Below are 18892 nucleotides of genomic sequence, written 5' to 3' on the forward strand. Positions count from 1 at the left end.
AAGAGGTTATAGCAAAATGCCCTTCAATTTTTTCTAATCGAAATGAAGATAAACCTCTATCAAAGTTGTTTGTGAATTTTTCAATTTTTCTTACATTCCATCTAATTATAACACTTGAGACTTTGATATTAGCACGTTTTTCATTTCATGTTTAAGAATTTGAATTAAATATCAATGAGTTTATTGAAGTAAAATCAGCAATGTGTTGATGACTTTTAATATGTAGAAGGATGTCATTACAAAAGCAAAGAATAAAGCCTGTGACTTGTGTCACATTTCCTGAAATTTGAACAAGTTGTACTGATACTGCATTTGTACCACGAACTAATTGTGTGCCCTTGAGTTTGTTTCTTTATCTTAAAACCAGAAATAATTCCTGTTTGACTTATTTGTTGTGGTGATTAAATAAAATATACAGTATCAACATTCCTAGCACAGTATTCTTTGAATAAATTTTTTAAGAACTTAAATTTCTCTAGTCTTTTATTCCATATAAATAACTAGATGAAATATTATTTAAGATAGCCATTGCCTTCAACACCATTTTGAAGTTATGCCAAAACTATTCAGTGACATAGAGATCCAGAACAGAGATCTTTGGGAGATCTTCTATACCCCACAATCCATCATGATTGCCCAGGCTGCATTGTGACTTAGATCAGAAGCAGTAGTTCTTTTTATTTCAGTTAGTACTGTAGAATTAAAAAAAACAAAAGGTTGTGTTTTTTGTTTGTTTTCTTGAGACAGAATCTCATTCTGTCGCCCTGGGTAGAGTATAGTGGCATCATCATAGCTTACTGCAACCTCAAACTCCTGGGCTCAAGCAGTCCTTCCTCCTCAACCTCTCAGAGTGCTAGGATTACAGGTGTGAGCCACCAAGCTGGCCAAAAAAACCAAAAGTTTTACCTGATATTATTTGGTCTGTACTTTGCCAGGAAAGTTCACACACTTTTATAATATCATCTCAGAACCATCCTCATGACCAAAGCACTTTATTTCAGCTCAGCAAAATTATATCTATACTTTGTGTGCCATATTACACTGCTAATTTATAGAAATACAGAAATTAATATGGTGCCTGTTCTTGAAAAGCTTACGGTCTAATGAGAGAGATGAACATACGAACAGAGAGCTTCAATGTGATGTGTCAAAACACTGATAGACACCATCAAGGAAGGACACTTAGTACTGCTTGAGAGGATTTAAGAAAGGCTTCCTGTAGTAGGAAGATGAGTCTTAAAAGCTAAGTAGAACTTTACAGGTTGTGGGAGGTGAAACTTAATTTTATACTGCTTTATTGTTTTATTTTGGGTTTTGGTTTTTTATTTTAATTGTAAAGGAAGTATCTGTAGAATCAAGAAATATAAAATTTTTAGATTGTTTTACTAGTTTGTCTACATAAAATATTTGTTAGTAGGTATAGTGATTTATTAATAGATTCAGATCTCAACATGGACAAGAATAAAGATTGATGTGATGTTAATCACATTAATAGAATAAAGATTAATGATGTGTTCTTATTTATTAAAAAATAATAAGCTTGAATGAAAGACATAGTTATGAAATGTACTCTGCCATAGTGCCTGAACAGGGGCAGTATTTAGTGACAGGTCTCATTTATGTTATACCCAATACTGAGATAGCTGAGGTATTCAGTATAACAATGTATAATGCTTTAAGCAAGTAAAAATCACTTCATTATCTATTTTTTTCAATAAGTATTTATTGAACATTTACCAAATGCCATGTACTTTTCTAAGCACTTAGGATACACCTGAGGAAAACAGTAGACAAAGATACCTATCTTTTGTATTTTTTTTGTGTGGGGGAGGTTTGGGGAGACAATTTAATATATAATTATATACCATGTTAGTAGGTAATGTACTATGTAAGAAATAGATGAGAGTAGGAAAGATTAGGAGTGATGATGTGAAGTAGTTGGATACATTAAGTTTGCAGTTCAGAGGAATGATCTGGGCTAGATATAGAGATTTGGGGAAATTTTCCACATATACACACACATACAAACATATGATATTTCATCATGAAACTAAATAAAATCACTAAGGTAGTGTTAGGTAATAGTAATAGTAGAGGAAGAATACCAAGAGAGTCCTGCTCCGTTCTTAAGTTAGAAGAGAAAGAACTATTAAAAGCAAAGGAAAATAAGAAAGAATAACCAAGAATATGGGTCCTGTACGTCAAATGAAGAAAGTACATCAAGGGGAAAGGAAGAATTAACTTATCAGAAGTTAATGATAGGCCAAGAAGGGGAAAAGTCAGATGCTGCTGACTAAGAGGAAATACCTGTTCATTAAATTTAGCACTGCGGAGATCACTGGGGACTTAAAAGAATATGAGACTGGAGTAATTGGGACAAAAGCGAATGAGATGAGATTAAGAGAAAATAGAGAGCCTTTGGAGATAAGCAGGTATTGCTAAGTGTTATAATTAGGGTGATCATCTGACCAAATTTCCCTGGGACTGTATTATTATTCATCACATGTCCCAGCATATTAATTAATAGTGCTTTATTTTATTTTGACATGGGTCCAAGTTTGAACAATACATGGTTATGATTCATTACTGTCCATATTCTTCTTGATACCCAAATTTGGCCAGTGGTAGCCCCTTTAAGCCAGCTTATGGCGTATGACATTTTTGAGACCCCAAATTTGAACCCCTTTAAAATTAATCCTTCCTTTTCTGGTATAAGAAACTGTGCAGGACTTATACTTTTCCTCCTCATATCTGTAATCATTTTTGTAAGAAGCTCTACTTCATGTTTGTGGTATTTAGAAACCAAGACGTGAAACATGGACAGATTTTTATTGAAGGAAAGGGAGTAGGAAGGGTAAGTGTCCAGTTGGAGAAAGGTATTGTAAAGACAAAAATTTTAAAAAGTATATAGTTTACCAAAGATATTGAGGTTGGAATACAAAATTTATTCAGGGGATTTTATGTAAAACTGAATTCATGGAGTATAAGACTCCTAAAAACAGTGCATTATAAAATGAGAACAGAAAGATACATTGAGGCTAGATAATGAAAGGATTTGAATGTCAGACTGAAAGTCTTTCTCTTTCTGTATTCAGGATGGTGACATAAGGGCCTTGGAGTTACTGGTTAGAAAAACCAGTTTGGCTAGTATTAGGTCATTAAATATGAAATGTCCGATTTTGAATCAAAAGTTTTTTATATCTCAGACAAGAAGCAGTACAGTCTTAAACTATCAACACAGTTTTGCCTTCTCAGTGGTAGCTTGTTAATGCCAACAGCAAAGAAGCCTGGAGAGTGAATGGCGTTGAAATCACGAAAGGCCATTTTTCACAGCTTGTTGAGAATTGAATATTTTTCCTTGTAAGAAGTCATCCAAAGCCTGGAAAAAGTGGGAGTCAGTTGGTGCAAGGTCTGGTGATACAGTGGATGACAGAGAGTTTCCAAGTCCAGCTGCTGTAGTTTGAGCAGTGTTGTTTGTGCAACATGTGGTCAAACGTTATCTTGCAAGAGGATTGGCCTGTCTCTGTTGCCCAATCTCGGCTGCTTAATTGCAAGCATCCTCATTGTTTCATTCAGTTGGTTGCAGTAGACATCCACTGTAATCAATTGACCAGGTTTCATGAAGCTATAGTGGAAAATACCTGTGCTGGACCCACCAAAAAGACATCATTGGCTTTTTTTTAATGAATATTGGGTTTTGGACTGTTTTTTGGCACTTAATATAGGAATTTAACTCAATAATAATGACAATTTAAAATCGGACTCATAACTAAAATTAATTTATTTTATTCTTTTACAGGAATTAAAACCTGATATAGTGACTAAATCTGCTCTTGGTGATGATATCAACTTTGAAAAAATCTGTAAAAAGGTATCTATAATGAATTATAATTGTTTTATGAAAAGTTCCTTATTTATATTGCTTACATTTTTCTTATCGCATTTTTTTCTTGAAGAGGAAACTTTTAAGAGGCCAGTTACTATTAGTATAAAATGACTTTTATTTTCTGCTTCTCATTTATCTAGCAAGAGGCATGTCAATTTTGTTTACTTTTTCAAAGAACCAACTTTCTGTTTTATTAATCTTCCATATAGTTTTTTTGTTAACGATTTCATTTAGTTCTGCTCTGATCTTTGTTATTCCTTTTCTTCTGCTGGGTTTGGGATTGGTTTGCTCATCCTTTTCCAGTCCTTTGCGATGATTCATTAGATTGTTGATTTGTGACCTGTTGTTTGTATGTAGGCATTTATAGATATCAATTTTTCTCTCAGGACTGCTTTAGCTGTGTCCCACAGATTTTGATAACTGCTGTCTCCTTTATCATTTAGTTCAAAGAATCTTTTGATTTCTATCTTAATTTCCTCTTTAACCCAATAATCATTGAGCAGCAGGTTATTTAATTTCCATGACCTTGTGTAGAGTAGAGTTGAGTGTTTCTATAGGAGGAGGGTTGCTCCTTGAGCTCACTGCAGCTAGGACCCACTCTGATCTGTCCCTGAAGGCACACACACCTCAGTAGACTAGTTCACAAATATCCTTTCTGTGTCCCTGGTCAATGCGATAGAGACCTGGGTGTACAGGATCTGGCCTGCAGGCCTGTCCCCAGGTCCTGGAGATCAATCCCTAATCCCACAGGGAGAAGAATGCTATTCTCAAGTTACCCACAGGGTGCCCAAGCTGGATCAATGTCTCCCTGTCTTGGGGTTTCCCCTGCTCTGGTGGAATCACCAAGCAGTCAGCACTGGGGAGGGCCAACGGGTAGGCGGCTCACACAGTCCACTTCAGAGCCCCAAAAGGAAAGGTCCTGTTCCCTGTGGATGCCTCCAAGTGGTGGCTAAATTGTCTCACTCGGCAGCTGCAGGTAGGGGAGGTAAAGGGGAGAATGATGCAATATATGTGCCTGCCAATCAGCTTGGGTCTGTGGAGCTGGTAGTCTCTTGAGGACAGGGTACGAGACTACCAGCTCCACAGACCCAAGCATTGCTAACAGCAGTAGAAAAACAAGAGATATTAATCTTGCTTGCAAAGAGTTTATATTCTAGAAAAAAAGCTGATAACTTGTATCTTAATAACTATAAGGTGTGTGTAAGAAAAAAGATATGAAAATACTTGGTCATTCTTATACCACATACTGATTTATCTTTAAAATGGAATCATTTATTAAAGCATATTCAGTGCTAGAGTATTCATATTCTCAACTTTAGTGGAGGGGTGTCAGGTGGAAGAGAATTATTTTCCCCATTGTACAGTGTAGGAAACTAAAGCTCAGAGAGATAAGCTTGTCCACATTAATACAGGCAAGTTAATCAGGCTAGAATATCAATCCATATCTTCTGAAGGTTTCACTATTTCAGCAGGCTTTTGATCTGGATTTGAATCTTATTCATTTTTCTCTATAACCTCACTATTCATCATTAGTTGTGACAAAATACTAGGTTTTCCTAGGTGGTTTTTTTTGTTTTTTTGGTTTTTTTTATTCAGGATTATTTTAGAATCCACATAATGAGACCACTCTTTTTGAATTTTTAAATATAGTATAACTACAAAAAGCAAATTCTTGCTATTGGCTTTTATTTAATGTTTTGAATATATTTAGCCTAGAGGGGAGAATATTTAGATTTAGAAATGTGTATTGTAAAAGAATACTTGGAGCAGATACTGCCTAGTGCTAACTTTTCTTCCCCTCTAAGTTACCTAAGGGAAAATTAGCAATTCACTTACATCATTATAGTTCATGGCAGTGATTATTATTGCCTTCACCAGGAATATGAGAAGTTGTTGAATATTAGAGTCTCAAATGTTCAATATGTTTCAAGGAAAATGCAAAAGATGAAAGAGGTCTTTGAATTGGATGATATGTAAGGTTTTTCTTCTGTCTTAAGGGGAAAAAGTACTCTGATCCTACATTTACGTAGATTAGTACTCACTTCTACGAATAATTGATATTAGACATGTTAAATTTTAAAGCATTTTATTGCAAGGCACAGTATATGTTCTGTCTCGACAGGGAAAAACATAACAGTTCAAGATTTTTACAAGAATAAATTCTTCTGACCTTCCTAGTTGCTAAATTCTAAAAGTATTTCAATAATGTTTAATTTCTGGAGAGTTTGAGAAGCAATTTATTTTTAGTTTCCTAATAATGCTATGTTTCCATTTAAATTTTAACAGTAAAACACAGCAGTATTTATTATCCGACTCGAACTTGAAAATATCCAAAATAAAATGTCCTGTGTCTAGATCCCGCTCTACCCCAATCTCACAAAATGTTTTCACTTTGGAACGCTAATATTAGCTAATATTATATAAAATCAGTTATTTAGAATGTCTTCTTTCATTTACAACCTCTGTTTAACTTTCCAATGTATGAAACGTCATTTATCCAGTTGTCCCAATACCATTTATTGAAGAGACTGTTCTTTCCCCATTGTATATTGTTAGCACTTTTGTCAAAAAGCGGTTGGCTGTAAATGCATAGATTTATTTGTGAGCTCTCTATTCTGTTTCATAGCAAATTTAGTTTTTGTATATATGAGGATTTTTGTGTGTACGCTTTTCACAGATATTAGCCTGTAGTTTTGTTTTTGTGTGATATCCCTGTCTGGCTTTGGGATCAAGGCCTTGTAAAATAAGTTTGGAGGTATCCCCTCTTATTTAATTTTTTAGAAGCGTTTGAGAAGGATTGGTATTAGTTCTTTAAAAGTTTGGTAGAATTCATCAGTATATCCATCAGGTGTCTGATGGGAGACTTTTTATTATGTTATCAATTCAAGCATTATTGATCTGTTCAGATTTTCTGTTTCTTTGTGATGCAATCCTTGTGTGTTGTATGTGTTTAAGAATTTATCCATTTTGTCTGTGTTTTCCAATTTATTAGCCTACAATTCATCATAGTAGTCTTTTATGATCCTTGGTATTTCTGTAGTAACAGTTGTAATGTCTCCTCTTTCATTTCTTATTTTGTTTATTTGCATCTTCTCTCTTTTTTTATTAGTCTAGTTAAAGGTTTGTCAATTTTATCTTTTAAAAAAACTAACTCTTAAGTTCTGTTTATCTTTTCTATTATTTTTCTAATCTCTCTTTTTCACTTATTTCTACTCTGATCTTTCTCCTTTTCCTCCTGTTAACTTTGGGCTTAGTTTGTTTTTGTTTTTCTAATTCGTTGAGATGTAACATTAGGTTGTTTGAGATCTTTCTTTTTTGATGTAGGCGTTTATTGCTATAAACTTTCTTCTTGAACTGCTTTTCTGTGTCTCTTAAAGTTTGTTATGTGGTGTTCCTGTCATTCGCCTCAAAGATACTTTTTAATTTCTCTTTTAATTTCTTCATTGCCACACTGATTATTCAGGAGCACGTTGTTTAATCTTTCCTCTATTTGTGAATTTTCCAAAACTTTCTTCTGTGAGTTAGTTTTATACCATTTTGGACAGAAAAGATACTTGATGTGATTTCAGTTTTTGTAAATTTGTTAAGACTTGTTTTGTAGCCTAACATATCATCTATCCTTGAGAATGTTCTATGTGTACTTGAGAAAAATGTATATTCTGCTGCTGTTCGACGGAATGTTCTGTATATGTCTGTTAAGTCCATATGGTCTAAACTGTACATGATATTTCCTTGTTGATTTTCTGTTTGGATGATCTGTTCATTGCTGAAAGAGAAGTATTGAAGTCCCTTACTATAATTGTGTAACAGTCTAACTCTCCCTTAACATCGTAATATTTGTTATCTATTTAGATGCGTCAGTATTGAATGCATGTATATGTATAATTGTTACTTGATGAATTGACTTTTTGTAATGACCCCTATATAATGACCTTCTTTGTCTCATTTTATAGTTTTTGACTTAAACTTTATTTTATATAAGTATAGCTAACTTCTGCTGTCTTCTTTCCATTTGCATGGAATATCTTTTTCCATTTCTTCACTTTCAGTCCATGTGTCCTTACAGATGAAGTAAGTCTATTTTAGGCAGCCTATAGTAGGCTATTTGTTTTATCCTTTGAACCACTGTGTTTTGATTGGAGAATTTAAACCATTTACATTCAAGGTAATTATTGCTATGTATGTACTACTACTGTCTACTGACTTTTTGTTAATTCTTATTTGGTTGTTTTATTAGATCCTTTATTCCTTTCTTCCTCTTACTGTCTTTATTTGTGATTAAGTGATTTTTCTCTAGTGACATGCTTTCATTCCTTATCTTTTATCTTTTGTGTATCTACTAAAGGTTTTTATTTTGTGAAAGCTTACATAAAACATATTATATCAGCCTATTTTAAGCTGACAGTAATTTAATTTTGATCATTTTTATAAACTCCATACTTTTATTTCTTCCCCCACATTTTAAATTTTTGAGGTTTTAACTTACATCTTTTTATATCATATCCCTTTACAAATTGCAGTGGCCATTAATATTTTAGTAGTTTTATCTTTTTGATCCTCATATTAAAGATATTAGTGATTTGCACACCACCATTACAATATTAGGAAATTCTAAAGTTGACCGTGTGCTTTTACAACAGTGAGTGTTATACTTTAATATGTTTTGGTGTTACTAATTAGTGTCCTTTTCTTTTAGCTTGAAGAATTACCTTTAGCATTTCTTGTAAGAAAGGCCTGGTGGTGATGAAATCCCTTAGCTTTTGTTTGTCTGGGAAAGTCTTTATTTCTCCTTAATTTCTGAAGGACAATTTTGCCAGGTACAGCATTCTCATTTGGCAGATTTTTTCATCAACACTTTGAATATAGCATCCCACTCTCTCTTGACCTGTAAGGTCTCTGCTGAGGTATTTGCTGCTATTCTTATTGGAACTCCCTTAATATGTTATTTGCTTCTTTTTTCTTGCTGCTTTAAGCATCCTTTCTCTGTCCTTTATTTTTTGACAGTTTGGTTACATGTCTTAATATAGTATTGTTTGAATTGAATCTGATTACAGACCTCTGACTATCTGTTCCTGGATATTTATATTTTTCCCCAAATTTGGAAAGTTTTCTGCTCTTATTTTTTTAAATAAGTCTTCTACCCCTGTGTTTTCCTTTTCTCCTTCACAAACTCTTGTAACTCAAACATTTGCTGTTTTGATGCTATTCTATAAATCCCGTTTTATTCTTTCCTTGTATTTTTTTCTCCTCCTCTGACTCTATATATCAAATAACCTGTCTTCAACTTAACAGATTCTTTCTTCAGCTTGACCACTTCTGCTGTTGATGCTCTCTATTTCATTTTCATTTTGTTCATTGTATTTTTTACTTCTAGAATTTCTGGTTTTGCTTTTGTTTTTGTTTTTTTAATGTTTAATTCCAAACTTTTTGTTAATTTTTTCATTTTACCCTTTTATTGTTTTATGATATTATTGAAGTATTTGTGTGTATTTTCTTGAAGTTCACTACACTTTCTTAAAACAATTATTTTGAATTCTTTTTCAGGTAGTTCCTGTATCTTCATTACTTTGGAGTCAGCTTCTGGGATATTACTATGTTCTTTTGGTTGTGGTTTTGTCTTTTATGTCTCTCTTGTTTCCTTGCATTGATTTCCACATATCTGAAAAAGTACTTATTTCAGTTTTTTTGTACTGGCTTTGTCTAGAAAAGCCCTTCTCTATTCAGTCCATCCAGATTCTGGGCAGATCATCTGGCATGATCTGAGGGCAAGGTTGCTGCTGGAATTCTTGGGCAAGCTGGTTTGGTGACTAGGTCAGCAGGTGGCTGGCCTGGTGCCTGGATCTGTGGTGTTGGACCTGTTGATTGGGTCTATAGGGATGGTGCTATAACCTGAGTCCCCTGGGGTAAGTCTGAGGCTTGAGTCCATAGGGTTCAGCCTAACACTGGGATCTGCTGGGACAAGCTTGGATCCGAGTCTGCTGGAGTAGGCCTGGACTCTGTGTCCTCTGGAGCCTGGTGCCCCACAGCCGAGCCTGGTGGTGGGGCCGGCATGGAGCTTTGGTCCATGGAGGCAGTTTGGAGCTTAGGCTTGTCAGTACTAGCCTGAGGCTAGCCTGGAACCTGGGACTGTGGAGACCAACCTGGAGCCTCTATTTGCTTGTATTGGCCTGAAAGCTGGGTATGCAAGTGCTGGCCTAAAAGCTAGGTGTGTGACAGCTGACCCTGGATCCTGGAACTTCAAGGGCTGATCCAGAACCTGGTTACACAGGAGTAGTCCTGGAGCCTGGGGCTATAGGATCCTGCCTGGTACCAGGGTGGCCTTGGAGGTTCAGTCCAGATGTACCAGCCTGCATGCAGTCTGGGACCACGGGGGATGACCAGGATTCTGAGGTCATGGAAGTCAGCCCCTGCTAAGGGGAGTCCAGAAGATGGGACCACTAAAGTTGGCCTGGCATTGGGGCAACCCAGAATACAATCTGCTGTGCTGGCCTAGAGCCTGAGGCTGCAGGATCCAGCCTGGTGCTGAGCTAGGCTTGGAGGGAGGCTCATTCCTTGGGTACCAGTTTGGAGTCTGGAGTTATGGGGGCCTTTCTGATGCTGGATTTAACTGAGGTAAGCCCTGTTTAGGGCTCCCAGGCAAAGTCTGGTGCTCACTGCCCCTTTTTCCCCCACACAGAAGGTATCTCTCTCCATGCTCTGCTGCCTCGGGTTTGGGGAGGAGTAACATGGATAATATAAAATTATCTTTTCTACCCTCTTCAATGCATCTTATTTCTGTACTATATCCATGTGCTATAATCTTTCATCTGATATTGTTAGCTCTTATGAATGTATTTTCGCATGTGGATAGTTGTTCAAACGGGTGTTTATAAAGAGGAATGATCACTGGAGAGTCTTATTTTGCCATCTTGCTGACATACATCCCTATAAACAATCTTATACATGTCTTTTGGGGCACTAACATCCTCTTGGGCATATACCTAAAAGTGGAGTTGCTTGGTTATGGAATATGACATTTCAGTTACTGGGGGAAAAAAAACAAATGTTATAACAATAAATGCTTCCCTTTCACCTTTATCACTCTTACCACTTAGGAAATTACATGAGATTTAGGAGCTCTGGCCAGGAACCAGGGCAAAGACCAAATATATATTTCTTATTTTATCATAGTATCATGTATATGCTTAACTCAGTAGTTAAACAATAGTTTTCCAAAGTAGATATACCAATTTATACCCCCATCTGCAATGTATGAGCATTCTATTAATAATTGAAGTTGATATTACTGATTTTGGTAATTTGCATACCTCTTTTGTGAAGTTTCTGTTCCTATCTTTTTCCAAATCTTTAGTTTATTTTCTTAATGATTTGTAAGAGTTCTTTAAGACTCACAGGAAGCATTCTGTTCTTTCTTCAAATGAGTGGATGGACAGATACATTCATAGTTCTCTGTTCTAGCTTTCTGAATAGGTAGCCACACATGGTTAAAATGAGAGTGCTTGTGTATGTGCTTCTTTCTGTTTGTAATAATGTAGATGATCGCAGTCCTGAAAGGATTGCCTTACCTATTTCTTGTCCATTTACCATTCTTTCAGGCAAGTCAAGTTGATGGAAGTGGTCCATGATCTGCAATAATGGTAGTAATAATTCTCATAATCTCTCAAGGGAGGATATACTGGACCAAGCTTGTCTTTGGAGCTTTTGCTTTCTATTTTATATATCCTCAACCTTTTCCACTTTTCTTCTAGAAACTGAGTGCCAATGTGAAATACCCGATCCTGGCCTCTTCAGCTATTCTACGGTTCTCTCCTGGCACTCAGCTTCATCTTCTCCTTCCACTCCCTTCCTTCCCACTAACACCACTACCAATACCAAATTATAATATCCAACGACCAGTAAGATAGTGATAAATGTTATAAAAACTGGTTAATTAAATTGTATCACTACTACAAAACATTTTTACATTAGTTTCTACCCTTTTGATTTTCTCCAGCATTTATTTATTCCTGTCATGTTATTGACTCCTAGAACTTTGCAGTATTGAAAGGGAAGATTGTTTGTAACTGCTTTTCCTATTAGAAGTTCATTTTGGCCTCTGCTTGCCTACAATTCATTATAAGTACATGGAGTTCAGTGTTATTTTTCTTTTCCTTTTTTTTTTTTTTGTTCTACTTTATTTTTATGTGGTTGTTTTTCTTTAATTGACTATAGGACATATATATTCTGTTGTGAGACCAATAAATTTAAAGATTGATCCACTCCTGGAAATACAACCCAGGGAGGGGTGTAATTGGGATTTAATGTAAGCTTTAACTGGAGATAAACACCATTGTACCCTAAAAGCAGACCCAGTGATTTAGAGGAAATTGAGCATTGATGGAGTCTTCCCTCGTTTCAAGCAAAAAAGGAGTGATAATAGCTTCAAATACCACAAAGCTATTACTTTCTCCAGTTGACTGAGAAATGGTTAGCTTGAATGATTAAGATTTCTATTAACATTTAAAATTTATGTTTATTTGTGTATGCCTCACAGTAGTGTTCACAAAACATTTTATGTGTATGTATTAAATTTGTCATCAAACTTTTTTAATCTCCACATAAAACTGTATTCATATATGCCCAGTTTTGTTGTTTTGTTTTTTTTTATTTCATCTAACATAGGAACTTGGAGTAGGCAGAACAGAAGAGAGTATAGTTCTTTCTCCCTCGTATGGAAAATACTTCATTTATCTACTTCCAGCATATAATTTAAAAATCTTAGTTGAGTTTACATATGATAATATAATTGTGGCTTGAAAATGGTTTTTATCACCTCCTAAATATCCATGCCTACTTTGCCATAATTCTTATAATCTAGTTAAATGAATTTACGTATTATTTCGCTAAATGTTTTTAATAAATATATATTAATTTATGAATTTACATCATTAGATAAGACCTCAAATTGAAATTAAGTATAATTAATAATAAATGTACTGCTCTTAACATTCTACCTCTACTAGTTCATTTACAGTCAGTTTGTTTTCAGCATTTCAGAGGATTAACATTGCATATAAAAGATCTTCTTTATTTTTAGATCATTGTTTACTTTCAGAGGTACCTCCTCAAAATCCTTTTCACAATTGAACAGTAAATGCTTTTGTGTTCAGAATAAATACCCATATGCCAAAATAAAATTTTTTCATTAAAAGATGAGATATTTTCCCTTTTTTATTTAATTTATTTGAAATGGAAGAAACTGGAGGTGTGTGGAAACCACAGTTTCCTGAGAATTTTCTGTGGCAAACATTGTGTCAACTTTAAATAAGGAAAGCTGTGGTTTCCTTCATACCTCCTAATATTGTGAAGACTTTTTCATGCAGGTGTGAAAACTATTTGTTCATAGACAACTTGGTAGACTTTTAAGCTTCAAAATAAGTTTATTTGAGATGTATCACTATATTTGTATTCCTTGTATAAATCTCCGTAACATTTTCTATCTTTTCTATGAAGTTTATCACATTCTGCCTTGAATTAGTCATTTGTGAATTTGTCTTAGCCTTTTAAATTAGAGCAACATTGTGAGACTCGAAAGATGATCTTTATGTCTTCCTGTGTAAAATGGTGCCTTCACATAGTAAGAGCTCAGTAAATATAAAGGGATGGAAAAATAAGTGAGGATGGAAGATAAGCAGAAGAGAAATAAGGAGTGAAAAAGAAATTAAAGTCTCTTGGGACAGAGGTTGCCTTACTCATTCTTGTGGGTTTTTAACCTGGTGCAGTAATAAGCAAGATGCAGACATTATCTCAATATAGTGTTCTGGAATACTACCAAAAGAATGAATCTGAGCCCACTTGTTTCATAAGCCTCTTTTTTTAATATTTCATTTCTTTTCAAAAAGATTTGAAGGTGGCTTTATACAATTTGTAATGTAAAAAACATCTGAAGTTGGGTCATGAAATGAGAAAGTTATTACAAATATTTTAGAATAAAATTTGTTAAGAACTCTAAACTGAATTCAGAAACCTGATTTTGAGTTCTAGCTATTCCCAACTAGCTAGGTAATCTTGAGGTCAGGTCTAGACTGTTAGTCTAATTGATTGATAAAATCTTTGGTCTATTTCCCCTTAAGTTCTGGTAAAATTTGAAGTTTATAATATATAATTTTTATTTGATGATAGCATTAACTTATTTTTCTTTAAAAACATGAATTGCATATAATTACAGAACCCAAAGTTCCAGTATACACAATTCTACATAACAACTCAATATATATATATATATATCTGCATATGATGTAGACTCAAGCTTGTATAGTCTTCTTTGAACTCACCACTGCTGTGTATGGCTGCAGAGCTCCAATCTGACAGCTGCACTGTGACACCCTGGGATTATGCAACACAATGGCCCTTTTCAAATCAGTCTCACTTTTTAACCTCATATCTCCCCAGATTAAGTCCTCCACAAATACTGCAACATAAAAACACAATTATAGAAGAAGGCATGTATAACAAATTAGAAGAAGAACTTTATTCATTGGGTTGATAAGTAATTGTAGACTTGTAAGTCTTATTCTAGAGCCTTTTTAAAAAATATAATTTTCTGAAATCAGGTTACTAAAGCTAGTTACTAAATCAGGTTACTAAAGGTTACTAAAGTTACTCTGTGATACCTTCCAGGGCAGAGAAATAGCATAGCTAAATAAATTCAATGATAAATTAGTTCTTAACAAAATAGTATAATATTTACCCGGAGTCGACCCTAAGCATGCAAGTATTACCATTGGTCTTGTAAAACTTTTTTAAAACTAAGATGGAAGAATACACTAGGTCTGGAAAGAAATGCCTAGTTCAGCGAAGATTGTAGCAAGTTGTCACAGGAGGAATTTGAAAACGATAGTATCCAACAGCAATTTCCAAATTCCTGCTTTGATTTTGAACAATTGTGTATGAACAATTATATATGAATACACTTTAGTTAAAATCTGGTTAGGATTATCAGCATTTCTTACCTGAAATACATGAGATTATTCATGTGATAAGAACAATTTCTAATTTATCTGTTTTACAAATGCAGATTTCATATGTTGGATATTACCTTTGAAGTGAATTTTTAGTAGCTACAAGGGGCAAATACACTATAAAAGAAGCAGTTAAAGATAAATATGTGCTTCTGGAGTATCTTTTTTTCCCTTGTAACCCTGAAGGGCAGTGTCCTGGGTAGTGTGTAACATTTGTCAAGACTAATTGTTTTTGTTGTCATTGTTTTTACATATAGATCTTCTGGGGCTAATCCTGAGGATTAATCACATACTTCTGCGTTGAATACCAAATTATTTCTAACTGAGACAGATTCTCAAATTCTGCCACCATTATGGAAGTGCTATAGTTCCAGTTAGTGCTATAGTTACAGTTAGTGCTATAACCCGTTGCCTTGGTTTGGCAACAAAAATCTGTCGTGGCAATATTTTTGTGTTAAACTAAATTTGTAAACATTATGGGCCTACTAAAAATTTTTTTCGTTATTCCTAATTTTTTAGTTTTTCCCCACCAAGAATTCTACTCATATGTAATTTAGAGCAGGCATCACTCTTTTTCTGTAAAGGTACAGATAGTTACATTTTAAGCTTTGCAAGACATAAAGTCTGTGTCACAACTACTTGGCTCTGCCATTATGGCATGAGTGCAGCCATACACAGTATATAAATGAATGAGTTTGGCTGTGTTCCCATAAAACTTTATTTTTAAAACAAAAACAGACTGCAGGCTGAAACTGGCCAATGGACCAGTTTGCCAATCCCTAGTGTTGAAAATCAAATACCATTATAAGATTTTTTTGTGTGGAAATGGCAGTCCTCTATTATTCCTTCCCTGCTTTCAACTTTAGTTCATTCTTACAGAATTTACTCCCTTATCAATATGTTTACATTAGTACTGTGTTGTCTCTGTCATTTAAGTACTAGCTGTTAACTTCATGCTGTGGTAAATAAGGATTTAGATCTCTTTCCTCCTCTAGCCTCTAAGTCATATCCTTATCTCCTCCATCCTCACATACTTGAGTCAAATTGAGTTTAGGGTTGGACATGGTGGCTCATGCCTATAATCTAAGCACTTTGGGAGGCTAAGGCAGGAGGATTGCTTGAGGCCAGGAGTTGCAGACCAGCCTGGACAACCTAGCAGTACCCCATCTCTATAAAACATTTTAAAATAGCCAGTTGTGGTGGTGTGGCCTATAGTCCTAGCTCAGAGGTGGGGGGAACCTTTTCCTGTTGGAAGACCACATTAATTTAGTTGTAATCAAATAAGGCTGCATTCAAGAAACTTCAATTACATATACTTAAAAATTATTGCGTTGTTTTATAAAAATCTAACTATTGTGTACTTAATAATTTCAAAAAATGCATTTGTTAATTTTAAAGTTAACTAACCTTTTAATGACTTTGTTGTGTCAGCTTTTTGATGGAAAAACATTTGAATATTTGGTTGTAGCATGGAGGTCTGCAGTTTCAGTTGATCCGCTAGATGGGTACCAGTCATTTGCGATCTTAAGGGCATCTTGATTTGAGTTAGGTAGGAGAATGTAGATTCATAGCAAGAAGTGGTTGAAAAGCAAGAAAGCATTTTGGGGGCATGTGGCTAAAGGCATGAAAACTATTACAGTTTTCCATATTTCAATTGGATCTTTCTTAGCATCAAACAATGACTTTAAAATATCATCTACATAGGTCAATCAATTCCATCTATAGTTCATCAGGTGCCTTGGTGATATCACCTTAGATGAGGCTGAAATGCTAATTTGAGTGTGATGTCATGATTCTCAAAGACAGTGAACCTTTCATTGTATTCTCCGATTAATAGGTCTATAACAGCTACATATTCTTCAGATGGTTCACATACATCATCCTGCTCATCAGTGACCTTTGCTAACTGGAGAAAAACTTCATCCAAAATTTCCTTTTGAAGAAGTGTTTTGAAAAAAGATAGCTTTTTTGAAATGGTTGGATTTTGCCACATATCATAAATAGACTTAGTTTTACCTTGCAAAGAAATATTAAAGTTATTTTGATTTGACATAGTATCACACAGAAATGCTGCATTCCTATAGAAATCATCTTTCAATAATTCACATTGCTGATCCTGTTCTTCATAAAATTTAACTGTCTCTTCTCGCAGAGATAAAATATCACACCTGTCCCTGTGATAGCCAACATACTTTAGAATGATGTGGCAAATCCACATTGAATACCTCATCATTCAACTTTATGAATGTTATGAAACTGATTATTTGCATGAATATAGTTAACAATACTTACAACTTGTTGCAAAGTGTCACTTAAAATAGTAGCTTTGGCACACAGATTTTGCTGATGCAGGATACGAGAAAAGAAATGTGAGCATCCAGATCTGTTATGTTTTCCTGTCATGAAAGGTGCACCATCTGTACGTACACTCGGTAAATTTATGAAATGCAGTCCAACTTCACGACATTTATCTTAAAAGTTGTTGAAGATATTTATTCCCCATGTTTTGTTCACAAGAGTGCCCAAAGCGAGTAATTCTTCGTAGCAAAGAAAATATTCTGTTATGACTGGAATGAAGTGTTACTATAAAACTTGCACTGAGTCAGATCATCCAAAGCAGTTGAATACTGTGTGTTTTCCTTTTGAAGTGTTACATGAAAGTTGTTCTGTTAAGTTGAAGGCTAGTTCATGCTGCCAGTCAGTTATGGTTCTCCTTGAAACAGGTAATTGTTTGTACTTTGAAATGTTATCAGGATCTAAGCATCCCACAGCTTCAACAATGCATTCTTTCACAATTTCTACATCACTGAAAGTCTTCCCTCTTTCCCTGAGTATATAAGCTACTTTATAAGTTGTTTCAGTGGCATTATTTCCAGGTTTTGTTGCTGCTTGAAAGAATTGTCTTTGCTTTTGCTTTTCATCTTTGAATTTCTGCACTACAAACTTTCACGCCTCTCCCTCTAATTTAAAATGTTTGTGGTCCTTATGAGTGTTATAATTCTGATGAGCATTGAATTTCTTTAATGTTGATATTGCAGTATCACAAAACAAGCAAATCATCTTTTCTTTAGCAGAAACAAGATAATAATGCAATTCCAAATCCTCATTAAAAAATGTGTTTTCTTCAGCATTCTTTTGGTCTTCTTTGACATGATGGACTGTTAAGCAGACAGAATTAAAAAATACTGTCGAACTGTGCAGCTATTCACAAATTCCTCTTTAAACAGAAACACAGTGCACTGAATTGTGCTGGTCAATCTGGGATGGTTTGTTTTGTTGAAACTTTTTTTATTCTTTGATGTTTTAAATACATTCATTTTTAAAATAAAATATAAATATAAAAGATGAACAAAAATATATTAATAAAAATAAAAGGATTTGTTCCATAAAAGTTGGATACAGTCCAAAGGTCACACTTAATTACGTAGAAGGGCCACATGAGATCTTAAGGCCACAGGTTCTCCACTCCTGTCCTAGCCACTCAAAAGGCTGAGGCAGGATGATCACTTAAGCTCAAGAGTTTGAGGCTACAGTGAGCTATGATTGTGCCCCTGCACTCCAGCCTAAGTGACAGAGCACGACCTATCTCTTGAAAAAAAAAAAAAAAAGATTAAATGGACATTTAGTGATTGTTATTGTGACTAAAAGTCACATAGTATTACTTTCCTTCTTCTGCATAATATTTCTGTTTTCTATACTTTGTAATTATTGTATTTTGTTAGTTTTCTGTCTTATCTCTAATGTTGCACTGAGCTCTCCACCAATTATTAAAATGTCCTCTCAAGATGTTCAGCATACCTGATATTCTAAACCTAAGTCTCCTGTTACCATCATTGTGGGAATTCCTTTTGCCTGAGTGTCTTGTTTCTTGTATCTCACATGCCTTTCTCATTATTTGTATCCTTCATCTTAGTGAAGCTAGTAGCTTTGGAGGCAGAAAGGTACAAGGGATGTAACTTAAAAAAAAAAAAAATAGCATATCTGAAAGGTTTTTTTTCTTCTCTAG

The 18892-nt window shown here is 34.7% G+C and overlaps 1 protein-coding gene across 1 annotated transcript in view; it reads left to right on the forward strand.

The window, feature by feature from the left end:
• The window catches only part of SRFBP1 (serum response factor binding protein 1), a 54125-nt gene that overhangs the window by 26747 nt on the left and 8486 nt on the right, over positions 1 to 18892 (forward strand). The window contains exon 4 of the mRNA XM_012788574.3: positions 3800 to 3871. Coding sequence (XP_012644028.2) covers positions 3800 to 3871 — 72 coding nt within the window. The remainder of the gene's footprint in view (positions 1 to 3799; positions 3872 to 18892) is intronic.

This window comes from Microcebus murinus, chromosome 11, assembly GCF_040939455.1.
Source record: "Microcebus murinus isolate Inina chromosome 11, M.murinus_Inina_mat1.0, whole genome shotgun sequence".
NCBI classification, from domain to species: domain Eukaryota; kingdom Metazoa; phylum Chordata; class Mammalia; order Primates; family Cheirogaleidae; genus Microcebus; species Microcebus murinus.